The 13,802-nt window shown below is 35.6% G+C and overlaps 1 protein-coding gene across 2 annotated transcripts in view; it reads right to left on the reverse strand.

The window, feature by feature from the left end:
- Positions 1 to 1,143: 1,143 nt before the first annotated feature.
- Positions 1,144 to 13,802, reverse strand: part of CMPK1 (cytidine/uridine monophosphate kinase 1) — a 36,227-nt gene continuing 23,568 nt past the window's right edge. The window contains exons 3-7 of one of the 2 annotated variants that reach the window (XM_024987182.2): positions 9,644 to 9,790; positions 5,671 to 5,823; positions 4,307 to 4,383; positions 3,974 to 4,070; positions 1,144 to 2,235 (exon numbers count right to left, since the gene is read on the reverse strand). In XM_024987182.2, coding sequence (XP_024842950.1) covers positions 2,194 to 2,235; positions 3,974 to 4,070; positions 4,307 to 4,383; positions 5,671 to 5,823; positions 9,644 to 9,790 — 516 coding nt within the window. In that variant the 3' untranslated portion in view covers positions 1,144 to 2,193. 2 annotated transcript variants of the gene reach the window in all.

Here is a 13,802-nt window from a genome sequence, read left to right on the forward strand (position 1 = left end):
TTTTCCTTTGAGGACTCACATGCTAAATATGATACTTCTTGACCTTCAATATGCTTGAGAGAATAGAAATCTGAACCAGCAAAAGGCAAAGGCCATAGCACAAAATTTACTGGGATTACTCACTAAATAATTCATACACATTCAGTATCACTGAATGAAAATAATGTTGGCTAATTTTTTTCAAAAACAGCAAGGATTTCTTTGGGATCCTTAAAGTCAAAAGGTTCTTGATAACTATCTTTAATAAATGGAACGACCAAACTAGTGAAGTCAGATGTATCTCAATCAACTCCTAAACTCAATATTGCTAACATGTTTTCCTACTTGAAAAGCAAAGCTTCATAACTCAGTAATTTAATTACCATGTTTCTAGGTTTTTGTTCTTAAATGCCACAGAAAGATATTTAATGAAGGGAAGCAAAGCACCTAGTCTCAGCAGTCTTCTTAAAAACCTTAGTTTGCTTTCACAATATCAATGTAAATATTTAGATTCCCATCAGATGGGGATTTCTTCACTTATGTGAGTAGGAATGGTCTCAAAAATCTTAAGTCTTTACTCTTGCTTCAGACTACAGATGTCTGAACTACCAATAAAATCCTCAGTATTGGCTAGACTGAATCACTAGATAAGAATTCTTTACAATCTCTTCCAAGAAACCAAGGTAATCTTAACACAGATTTTAGTGGTCAATATGTTACAGTACTTATGGATACTTTGTTTTCTGTGGTATGTTGCAAATTCATCATTAATAAATTTCATAATAGAAATAATAAACCTATTCCAATATAACATTCATAAACTGTCCTCACTATTCCCAATGACTTTAAATATAAAATCTAATTACACAGAGTCTACATTCCTTGCCCAATTTAACCCCATATACCAAATAGTGTTAAGTGCTGAAAATGAGAAATATTTTAATAAATTTCATATTAAGAACTTTGGATACCACTCTGCATTAGTGATGGCAGAAAAAGATAAGGAGAAAACAAAATTTTCAGAGATTTTTAAAGGAAGAATAAACTTAAGAGAAAATTCCTTTGGATTGTATAGCTCTTTAAAAATTCTCTACCTTTTTCTTCAACATGATGCCAAAAAAAAAAAAAGAATTTACTGAATAAAAGTAGCCAGGAAGGGAATCAAACATTTATAAGATAAATTTATTATTTTTCTGGCCAAAGTGCAATGATTTTTAAATCTTCTTAAACAACTATGAAAAAAAGTATTCAAGACAATAAAATACAAATGGAAAATTTAACCATTAAATTTCTTCTGCTTTGTACTAAACCCTATACTTAATCTAGAAAATAAACAAAAACATTTTGAAGTATTACTAAAACACTAACCGAATCACTTTTATAAATCTAAGTACATGCATTTCAAGGTTCCACTGCTACGGATTTTGTTAAGATCAGTTTAATCATTAATAACATTATATAATAGAGCAAAAGGAACACATGTTGTTAGATGTGATCCCTGACCAATACCCTCAAATTTATATCAGAATAAAGCTGACAATTCCACCAGGCTTTGAACCCCTAGTGCCCCTATCCCAATCCTGGAAGCAAAGACTATGCCCTGTCACACAACTTTGTACAAGCTGTAGTAAAACAAAGTCTAAATTTTCTTACCTTTCTATAGGAAACAGTCAGTTATTTGATAAATACTAAAACACTTCTAAGACTTAATTTTATGAGTTTGTTTACCAAACACATTGTGCAAGAACTGACTACACAAAAAGTTCCTTTGGAATTTGGTCCACAAATTCACTTACGCAGGTTGGAAATTTAAAACCTGCAAGGGAAAGAAGACATGGGGTATCCCTAATTCAAACATATTGCAATTACTACAGGGATATTCACACATACTAAAAAGTTTTGCTCACAAAAGGCACAAACTATATAAGGGATATTCTTTCTGAATAAAAACAAAGAACTACTTAATACCCTTCTTTGTTTTGTGAGCACCATAGCTAAGATGAAGTTAGACTCAAATTCACTGTCTACTCCCGTGACCAAAAAAAAAATCTTTTTAAATTGAAGATAAAAAATTTAATTTGTCTTACTACATACTTTCCAGCCATTAACTGAGATATAATTATGAAACATTAAAATTGCCTTAAAAGGGGGTTGTGACAGCAGCTATCAAAGCAATATTCAAGCATGATTTCAAGGATGCTTTCGGGTTCAGAGTTAGCCTTCTTTGTCAAAAATCTTCACAACTTCATCAAAAACCTAAAATGGAAAAAAGATAATAATTTAAAAAAGCAGATATTGTTAAAACATCATATGGCTAAGTTTCTGTTAAAACAGTAAATTTTATATTAATTTTCAAAATGGATCATTAAAAAACACATAATTTCTTAGTTTCATCTGCTTTACTTTAGACAGTAGTACAATATCATAAACAATACATATAAAATTATGAACATGATGTTTCAATTTTATTAGTGCTTTAGGACAAAACAAACTTCTTAACAGGCTACCAATAACATGATAGAAAGTAAAGTGGCTTATCTTCCTAGTTCTGATTCTAAAACACTATGTCTTCTAATGTATTCAGTTCAGTTCAGTCGCTCAGTCGTGTCCGACTCTTTGCAACCCCATGAATTGCAGCATGCCAGGCCTCCCTGTCCATCACCAATTCCCAGAGTTCACTCAAACTCATGTGCATCAAGTCGGTGATGCCATCCAGCCATCTCATCCTCTGTCGTCCCCTTCTCCTCCTGCCCCCAATTCCTCCCAGCATCAGGGTCTTTTCCAATGAGTCAACTCTTCACATGAGGTGGCCAAAGTATTGGAGCTTCAGCTTCAGCATCAGTCCTTCCAATGAACACCCAGGACCGATCTCCTTTAGGATGGACTGGTTGGATCTCCTTGCAGTCCAAGGGACTCTCAAGAGTCTTCTCCAACACCACAGTTCAAAAGCATCAATTCTTCGGCGCTCAGCTTTCTTTACAGTCCAACTGTCACATCCATACATAACCATTGGAAAAACCATAGCCTTGACTAGACAGACCTTTGTTGGCAAAGTAATATCTCTGCTTTTATTACCTCACCTCTATAGGAAGCGGACATGGATAATAAGTCAGAAATGACTATATGATGTAAAGAAAAAAAAAAGGTCCAGGGACTTCCCTGGTGGTCCAGGGGTTAAGAGTCCACCTTTCAATGTAGGTGACATAAGTTTGATCCCTGGTTGGGGAACTAAGATCCCACATGCCACGGGGCAACTAAGCCATGCGCTGCAGCTACTGAGCCCATGAGCTCCATCTAGAGAGGCCATGTACCGCAACTAGAGATGCTGCATGCCCAGTGAAAGATCCTGTGCACAGTAACCAAGACCCAACACAGTTAAAATAAGCAAATTAAAAAAAAAAAAGTCCGGAGGAAGATGATTCAGGGAATCAGAGACACTAGGACTTACAAGAAACTAGAAATAGTGACTGAACACTGAGGGCTTGCAAACCACAGTTCAGAGACCACTGATTCACGAAGGAAGAGACAAGCGTTGAGTTGTGGAAACCCTGCACCTCTGGAGCTACATACTCTAGGATGGAAGTGGTGAAAACAGTTGGGGCGATTCAGCTAGATGATTTCATGTTACAGATTTTTCAAAAATGATCATGGTCCAAATCACAGCTCTGAAGATGCCAATTTTCCAGTGCTCAAAAAAAGAGGTTAGAAATAATAAACCACCTACTTCTTACAAAGAACAAGTCTGAAATTGTAAAACCGACTTTAGATTCTATTCAAAAATATACCTGAAACTAACACAATATTGTAAATCAATAAAACATACATATATCAATTAGAAAAAAAAGAAAAAGCTTAGCATTTCCTTCAGTCTCCAGTGTTCTGAAAAGCAAAATAATCTGTCATAACACTGTATTTCTTTTTCTCCTGCATACTGCTTCCCTCCCCTCCCAAAATCACATTTTACTTTACTTTTAGGCAGGTTAGGGGTACTCACTTCATCAACAGATTTAGAAGCATCTATTTTCCTGACTTTCCCCATTTCTTCATACAAGTCAATAATTGGCTTTGTTGACTGAAGATAGGTTTGAATTCTGCAAAAGAAGCAAATATTGCAAGGTCCTAAGTATACTTCTCTCCCTGGCTATAGATCAGGGGACAATACAGAATAAAACCCAAATGACACCCTCCCTTATCATCTTTTTAGACAAGCCATTCTCTATTTAAGCGTGACATTTTCTATTTCTGGACCAAAATGCGTTAAGTGTTGAATCTGTTACTCAAGTTTCAAACTGAGGCACAGTGGGTGTGGGTAAAAACTGCAAAGTACCTCTTTTCCAAGCTCTCTCTGTTGTCATCACTTCTACCACTACTCTTTCCCCTCTCAAGACATCGTTCAATACAGATCTAAAAACAGAAATGTATAAAAGTTATTTTTTAAAAGATATTAATTTGGCAGTCTTCTGGCAATCTTTTAAACCTGAAAAGAGAAGAAAGTTTGAAGAGATTACCAACAAAACCCTGCTTTAAACCCAATGTGTCTAATTCATTAATCAACATGCAAAGTTGAAACATGTGGTTCAATTTATATAAACTAGGTTAAATAAGTACAGAGCATAATAAGAATTCATTCATGACTCAGTTTTTCCTGTGTACTTTTTTTTCAAACCGCAATAAAAAGATGATCTCTATGTGTATGGTTCCATCTAGGATATATTATTAACTTATTAGGTATGAATTACATGCCTCAAACTTTGTTCCATTTTTGCTTATTTTCAATAATTCCATAAATATCTAAATACTTGAGTCAACATATTTGCATTTGAATAAAGTATCCCTTGTTCATCGTGAATAAACATTCCTTAGTTATAAAGCTGTGGTAACATTCTAAAAGTAACTTTGAAGAATAAGTGAAAACATATTTTTGGGAGTTGGAAGAAGAGAGTTACGTTTTAAAACAACTCAAAAGCTGCAGCAAGTCTCTCCACCACAAGCACATTTGCAATTCAACCTAAGAAGAGTCAACCTCCTTCAAGGCACTACTGCTGATTCTTATTCTTTCAGGCTGTTGGCATTAATTTAATAAAGTTTATATTACAGCTGTCAAACAGAGTCAGGTCTTTTAATTAAATGATTCCCCCCGCCCCAAAAAAGGATTCCAAGAAATTCATTCAGCTATTCAAAAGTACGTCTGAGTACGTTATTAGAAATGCCAGAAAGAAAGTCTTCTTTCCTGCTTTTTTCAATATCATTTCACTCTTAAAAGACAAATCAGGCTATCTTAGATGTTTCTTTAAAAAAGAAAGATTTCCCAACTTCCCCAAAATGTGTTTCTTTTCCACTAAGCAACACTCTAAGGCAAGATACTCTCTGAAAATAGTGTCTACTCAAGAAGTAACAGTGCAGCTTCATTACCTAATATTATTATGAGTCAATTCTTAATTCAAAACAAAACAAGCTCTTGTTATTTTGAAAATAAGGCAAATTTTAGGCCCACAAGGTTGCTGATGCCAAACAGCTTTCAATAATTCAACAGTAAGACAATGCTGTTCTGTCCATCCAACTTACCAGTTCAAAAAATACTGTTGCCAATATAAAATGTAAATGTAAGTAAAATAAATCACTTTCTTTTTCTCTAATAGTTGACCATCAGCTGTTTAAATGCCCATGTTGGCAGATGAAGATTTTCATTACCTCATTATTACAGTCAAAAAATAAAACAAAAGATACATCAGCTTTCCCATCCATGGTCTTATTCCAGCCTTGAAGGTTGTCCTGATTTCTTGGAAACCCATCAATCAAGAATTTATTCTTCTGAGCATTGGCTGCCATTGTCTGATCCATTTCCTAAAAAAAAAGGAAGATTTGAATTCAATGCTACATTAACAAAATGCAATTTCTTAAGCAGAGTATGTTTTATTATTATTCTTTATATCGTAAATGTGGAGAGTACACAGGAAAAAAAAATTTAAAGGAAATAACATGTTTGCCTCCAGCCGACAAGAGTTATGGATATGTATCCCTCTCCCATTTTATACACATACACACACAATTTTTTTTCTATAGTTTAAAAATTTTCTATAGTAAGCATATATTATTTTCATAAAATTATTAACAGCAAGAAAAGAAAAATAAGCATTAATCAATATTCTTGCTCCAGCTACTAGAGACCCATATCTTACTTTCCTTTTCCTCTTCCCAAGTCATTTAGCTATGGTAGGGAGTACACTGCTTCTATAGGTACTCAGATTCTCTGCAGTAATTCAAGTACAACTGCAAAAAACTTTGGACATATAAACTGTTAGCAATGCTATTAGTGTAGGAGTAAATACTTTTTTTTTCATAACTGAAGCTAATTTAAACCTAAATGCCGGACTTCCCTGGTGATCCAGGGGCTAAGGACTCCGAGCTCCCAATGCAGGGGGCCCTGGTTTGATCCCTGGTCAGGGAACTAGATCCCACATGCTGCAACTAAGACCTAGTGCAGTAAAATAAAGAAATATTAAAAAATAAATAAATAAACCTAAATGCCACTGGCTACCCCAAAACACAGGTAGCAAGAGAAACAATACATTCAGAAAGATAGCAAGAATTATTTCACCATCCTCTTCCCAAGTCTGAATTCAGGTAGAATGTGGAAATCTGTGAATGGGAGATACAGATCTTGAGTCTCTAATTCTTTTCACTATCAACCACCATGGGATAAGCACAGATGTATGACTTTGGCAAACTCCAGAGGAGTTTCTATTCTAAAGCAAACCAACAACCAGTTCCCTCAGTGCTCAAACAATCCTGGTTCCTCAAGAAGAACAATGGCTGTCAGGACGTAAATTCCTTTATCTGGGGGTTGGCTTTATCCTAGTATCTAGCATCTCCAATATTCACAAAACTTTCACAGAATGCTTTTGTGTCCCTGCTATAGCATTTCTATCCCAATTATGGTAGTAGAAGATATCTGAAGAGGCACACTGATACTCTACTCACTCAACATACACTCATTCAAGGTCTAACCATCACGGAACATGAAGAGCAAGGTCATGGCCTCTGGAAGGCTTATAGTCCAGTGGTTAACAAATATGTGTAACTCAGTGTGCTAAGTTCTATACTGAGGTATGCAAGGATGCTGTGATAAAACCAAGAAGCCAGCACAAACTACCTGTGGAACCACCAGAAAGAGTTTTACTGAAGTGATGGCAGTGAAGCTGAATTCTGAATAGTAAAATGGCAGGCAGGCAGGGATCAAGGTACTCCAGAATGTGTCAACTGGATGTTAAAGGCTCAGAAATGAGGAAGCATAACAGCTTTGATGAATCTGAAATAAGCTGGTAGAGGTGAACCTTAGGATGCATGTAGAGAGTGGCAGGAGATATGACTAGAAAGTTGTTTTTTCAGTCACTAAATCATGTCGACTCCATGAGACCCCATGGCCTGTAGCACACCAGGCCTCCCTCTCCCTCACTATTTCAAGTTTTCCCAAGTTCATGTCCACTGAACTGGTGATGCCATCCAACCATCTCTTCCTCTGCTGCCCTCTTCTCCTTTTGCCTTCAATCTTTTCCAGCATCAGGGTCTTTTCCAACGAGTCGACTGTTTGCATCATGTGGCCAGACTATTGGAGTTTCAGCTTCAGCATCAGTTCTTACAATGAGTATTCAGAGTTGATTTCCCTTAGGATTGACTGGTTTGATCTCCTTGCAGTCCAAGGGACTCTCAAAGAGTCTTCTCCAGCATCACAATTTGAAAGCATCAATTCTTTCGTGTTCAGCCTTCTTTATGGTCCAACTCTCACATCCATATATGATTACTGGAAAAACCATAGCTTTGACTATATGGACCTATGTTGGCAAAGTGATGTCTTTGCTTTTTAATACGGTGTCTAGATTTGTCATAGCCTTCCTTCCAAGAAGCAAGCTAGACTAGAAAGTGGGTAGGGCCAAAATTAATGAAGAACTTGTACCACACTAAGCTTTTGGTTTTTATTCTGCAAACAATACAGGACCACTGAGAGATTTTAAGCAGTAGGAGAACATGTTCCCATCACCTTTAAAAAAAAAAACCTCTGACCACACCATAAAGGATGAATAAAGGGACAAAGATGGATCAAGGGCAAAAGACTAATGATAAGGCTCTAGTGATAGTCCAAGTAAGAAAAAGAGAAGATTTGAATTAAGATGATAGTAGCAATAAAGAAAAAATGCTAAATAGAAGAGGGTAAAGAGAAAGATAATTGAAAGGATCTACTCACTGAACAGATTTGGGAAAGTGAGGAAAAGGTAGAAATAAAGGATGGATCCCAGATTGCTGGCCTGCACAGCTGGGTAGATGGTATTAACCAGGATACGAAATAAAGGGTGATCACATTTTAGATGATACAGTCAGCCTTTGGCATGATGATTTTGAGACACTTGTTGAGACAGTCAGATGGATGCCTAATAGTTAGAAACATAGGTCTGGTTCAGAAAAAAAAGATCTGTGCTAGAGTTACAGATTTTGGCATCATTAGCACAGTGAAAACCTTGGGCATGGATAACACCATCCAGCAAGAAATGTATAAAATAAGAGGCGCACCCAGGATGAAACCTGAGAAGCATCATGGTTTGCAGAAGACATATTAAAGGAGACTTAAGAAATAGCAGTCACTGAAGGAGGAAGAGAATCAAGAGACATTGTGTCACAGAGAACAAGGAGGAACAAGTTTCAAAAAGACAGTAAGTTAAAAGAAAAATGACTGAAAATATCCCCTAGATTTGATAAGAGAAGATCACTGGTAACATCAGAATAGTTTAGGTGAAAAGGGAAATAGAATCTTGGTGCCAAGAGCTGAAGAGCAGAAACGGAAAAAGTAAAAAATATAGATTACTCTTTCACAACTAGGTATAAAAGTGGAGAAAGGGCATTACATTCAGAGGATAAGGAGAGAGGATTTTGTTAGTCTGAATGGTAGCAGGTTACTCTAATCTCTGAGACAAGAGGTAAGAATGTGTGTGAATGAGCCACTCTTCAAGTTTCTCTGGTTCCAGTCAGAAGCTCATACATCTCTTTTCCATCAACTTTCAACTATTTCTTGCTGTTCCCACTTATCCATTTCTCCTTCACATTTCTTGTACGTGAAAATGCCTATTAATGATTATAATCTTGAGAATCTTTAGTGGAGAGTCATGTAGACCCAAGGTATCTGGTTTTCAGATGGGACCTATTTTAGTCTGATAGCTGTTAGTCTCAGCATTTCGCACTGAAGATGGGGATGAATATACCAGAAAAGGAAACATCACGACTGAGAGAATGGCAATAGTGGGAGGGAGGGACAGGGGGAAGGAAGAAAGGAAGGAAGGAAACAGAAAAGAGAAAGGAGGAGGGGGAGAAGAGGAGGAGAAAAGGAAGAAGAAACAGAAACAGGAGGATGGACTGTCTGCACACTGGGAAGGGTCAAGTGCACACAAATGAATGTTGAGTTGTAGCTGATCCTAGACCAAGGCAGAGAATGCTTCCTTCTGTCCAACTGCTTCCCAGGCGAAAGTGGAATTTCCAGTTCTGCCATTCTTGAATACCATGACCACCCTCCACAAGCAAGAAATTCAATACTCTAATTTTTCCATTACAAAGAAAGGGAAGATTTAATTTCTCATTTCCTTGTTGGTTTAAATTGGTTGGCATTCACACTTCTTACCCTCCTTAACAAACTGATGGTTATCTCAACTGGCACAATCTTTCCATCTTTAATGTACTTTTCAATGAGTTCACCATACTGTGAATCTGGGTTTTTCCTTTCATCACGGAGAAGTTCTCCTGCAGAAAGGTGTGTGTAGCCATATTTCTGAAAGAAAAAACACATAGAAAAAAATAAAAATACATTCAACCCAGTGATAGGACTATTGCTTTTTTCCCTTCAGGGAAATTTCTATATTCTAATTTTTCTACAACGAACAAGCTTTGCTTATATAATAAAATAAATAATAAGGAAAAATTTTAGAGAGATTTCATACAATCCCATTTGCTTAAAAAATATCCTTAACCTACATAGGGCATGGTAGCTATAATGTTCAAAATCATGCAATCATCCCAAAATTTATATAACTATTTAAGGATTAATACTCATTATATACCTTCACAAATACAAAGTTTAAATGTAATCAAGAATATTCAAAGAAAGGCCTAAAAAAATCTATATAATTCAAGGCAAAGCCCCCCCACCCACCCAAATCTTACCCCAGTTGGCTGTACCCACCTTCTGTAAAATCTTTCCTTTCCTTCCTTAAATTCAACACATCTAAATTGAACTTGTCAGCACTTACACAAACCCCATTCTTCTGCTTTGTTCCCTTTCTCAGTAAATAGTGCAAGTCCTACCCCCGCCACAAAATTAGCTTTCCTGACCACTCTGGAGAGTGGACACACAATTAAATAGTCTTAGAATATCACTGTCTCTCCATCTAGATCAGTATTTTCCTTATCATTCTCAAAGTCCATTTCCTACCTCTCTAGGTGTGACTAGAGAGGTCTCATCTGTAAAATGGGAATACAGATACCTATTTTACAATTTAGTAGTGATGATTAAATAAGATAATGTATGTAAAATGCCTACCAAAGAGCCTGATATATAGTAGGAGATAAAAGCCAACAATTATCTCCTTGCCATCATGAAGATACTTAAATAATTTGGAAACATTTTTGTACTGTATATACACACCATCTTATATTATTATATATATGTTTGTATGCATGTATATGTATTCACTTTAGAGGTTCAGATAGAAAGACCAATAAAAGGACTTAAGAGTGATAATAGATATGAATATATTGCAAAAGGTCAGTAGTACATTAGTAGTATGGCTAGTAGTATGACTGTGATGACTGTATTACTGAGGTTTACAAATGATGTATTAGGTCAGGGTATAGGTTAATAGTTGAACTATTACATAAAACGATATAGTGTTATTCTGCCACTTCTGCATGGTTAGAAAGTGAAACCAATACAGATCTGAGAGACAATTACTGAAAAGCTTCTTCCCCCACATGAACTTGCATGTTTTCTTTTATTAAATCAAAAGAGCTATAAAATCTATTTTTAAAATCTATTTTTACTCTCAAATATCAGGATATTGAGATCTATATTCAATGTTCAGTTACAACAGTCATCACATCCCAAACTCTTAGAACTCCCTAAATGAGTTTTTATCTCATCCATATTAAATGTACAGTAAACATTTGATAAATTTTATCTTTAATTTCAATGTTAAGATTTGAGACAGTTCACACTCCCACCATTCTCCTTCCAAAACAGAATGTTTCAATCATACATTTTACAAAAAAAATAACTCTCTCAATTATTCATGCTATAGTGAGTTTTCTCTCTGTGTTTTTCTCTTTTTTTGGACTGCAGAAGCCAAACATTCTTTACCCCTTTTCCATTTCCAAAAATCGCTGGCTAAACTTGCTCTTGTTTACTAAAAGTAAGCTAACAATAAGGTAGTCAGCAAAGGAAAACAAACTCTAAATAGTTTATTTGCTGACTAAAATTGGATATAAAGTTTGATGAGAGTAAATAAAACCACAGCATTGCTCATGTCTCTCTTAGGCATATAGCTCGTTGCAATAGAAGAAATGATCCAAAGTGTATTCAGTTGTTGTAACAGGCTTTTAAAAACACTCCCATCATTTACAGAAAATGGAAATACAAAAGTACCTAATTATTTAAACTGTTATTTTAAAATTATCTTCACACCACACCATTTTAAAATGCCGATTTTTTATCACCAAGTATAAGCTATACCAAGTATACTTTTGAAAAACGAGTATGGAAAAGACTATTGAGAAAAATGAGATGTGACCTACTTTGCCATTTACTATGTACAAATTTCAGAAAGCATTTTGCAACTACTGTCCACAAAACTTTATAGCAGCTTCATTTCCCACTGCTTACTTTGGCTCCTACTTGGAAGTCTCTGCTTGCCGGATGCTTTCATCTGGTCTAGAGATTATAGCATATGGTTATATTGAATAAATGCAGAGACAAACAGGACTACCCGATGGCAAACACTCAGTGAAACACCACCGATACAGACCGCTCTGTACAGACTGCCTTGGATGGAGGAACAACACATACATTTAGAAACCCAGCTAGTAATTTAGAAATTAGTATACACACTTTTTGTTTCCTAACACTGAAGAGCTCAAATTTGCAAGCTTATATTACATTACAATGGGTTTTGGCATGTCACTTTTTAAAAAGAGAGACTAGCTGTACATTGTATAAGTGTACAAATAATGTTTTGTTAAAAATTACATAAAAAACAACCTTATTGGCAAAGTTCAAGGAGACAAGGAATTTAAATAAATATAATCATGTCAAATCTGTATATATATCTTTCTATTTCTCATCTACATTCATTTATAAAAACTATTCTATCTACCAGTTACTTTTTTATACTATATTTTTCTTAAGGATTTTGCTGAAGCTTTCCTCTTACCACAGAGTTTCTACAACAAAAAAGCAACTATCACTTACACACTAGTTATTATGGTATCTAATAATAGGTAGACTTTAAACAGCATGTTTTCAAAGCATTCTGCTGTCATTAAGTAGTCACTGATGCCAATTTTGAGGAAAGCAAGAATGGCTGTTTCTCAGGTTTAATCAAAACGTTTTCACATTCTCTGAAATTTCCTAGTAATTAAAATCTAGTAGGTTACTAATTATAGCCTTAAAAGCAACATTCAAACCACAGCAGGTTATAAATACTATAAACTATAATAACTGCAATTACAAGCTACCGTTCAGCTAAAAATAGTAGTTTTCTAGTGACAAATGCATAAACAATTCATTTATTAGAGTAATCATCAAAATTTTTACTTTCATTTTCTCCTTTAAGATACTGAGAAACAACTCAATGACTTCTACAAATCAGGCACTAAGATTAGGAGAGAGGAAAAAAGCACTACTTCTCAACAAGTACAGAATAGCACCCTATGTTACTACAACTAGACAAATGTTGACAACTTCATAGTATCAAATTTCAAATTATCTCAATAACTTCTCTTTCCATCTTTCTAAATTCAGGTAATGTCATTCTACGTGAATAGAAATAACAAGAAAAACAATCAAGACCAAAACCAAAGGAAAAAAAAACAAGTTCAAGGTACAAATGATGCATAAATGGCAAGTCCTTGGGGCAGGAAGAAATCCAGATGCCAGGCAATTCCTCTTGTGAGTATGGCAATTAGAAAGTAGAAGGAACGCAGCAGAGATAGCAGATACAGATATATTTTTAAAGCAACCAAGTGAGTTAAAACTGTTGGTGTCCTTTAAACAGCTGACACATGTATGAAGCATCTAAGTTTACTTTGCACTCCCTGTAAGATTCCTGAACTTTCAAAATCTAGTTCTGATTCTGTACTGTCAACAATGCACCTTCAGCATAACGCCTAGAAATGCTACCTGGGGCCATTCAGACTCATCGGTTTGGCACTTGTTGCAAACAATAGCTTTAGAGCTTAGGGCATCCCAGCAACATTTCGTGTAAGGCTGTCATTTACTTCAAAGGCTTTTCCAATAGAACTTCTTCCAATTGCTGAAATGTATGACTAGCAGTTTTCAGTAACTTTATCTGCCAGTCTTGGAGAACTTTCTTTTGACTGTAAGAACTGCTATACAGTGCCCAGATGCTTAAAACTGGTCAACTGTTTAGGGCTCCTTCCAGTTTTACCCAGAGAGGGTTAAAAAAAGGATTTTTCTTATCATCACCATTATATGGAGGTTAGGAAAGAGAGAAAGAGGTGTGGATAGAGAGAGAGAAAGGGAGGGGGTAGAAAAGAGGAAGGAAGGAGGG

The sequence above is a fragment of the Bos taurus genome, chromosome 3 (genome assembly GCF_002263795.3).
Source record: "Bos taurus isolate L1 Dominette 01449 registration number 42190680 breed Hereford chromosome 3, ARS-UCD2.0, whole genome shotgun sequence".
Classification (NCBI taxonomy): Eukaryota; Metazoa; Chordata; class Mammalia; order Artiodactyla; family Bovidae; genus Bos; species Bos taurus.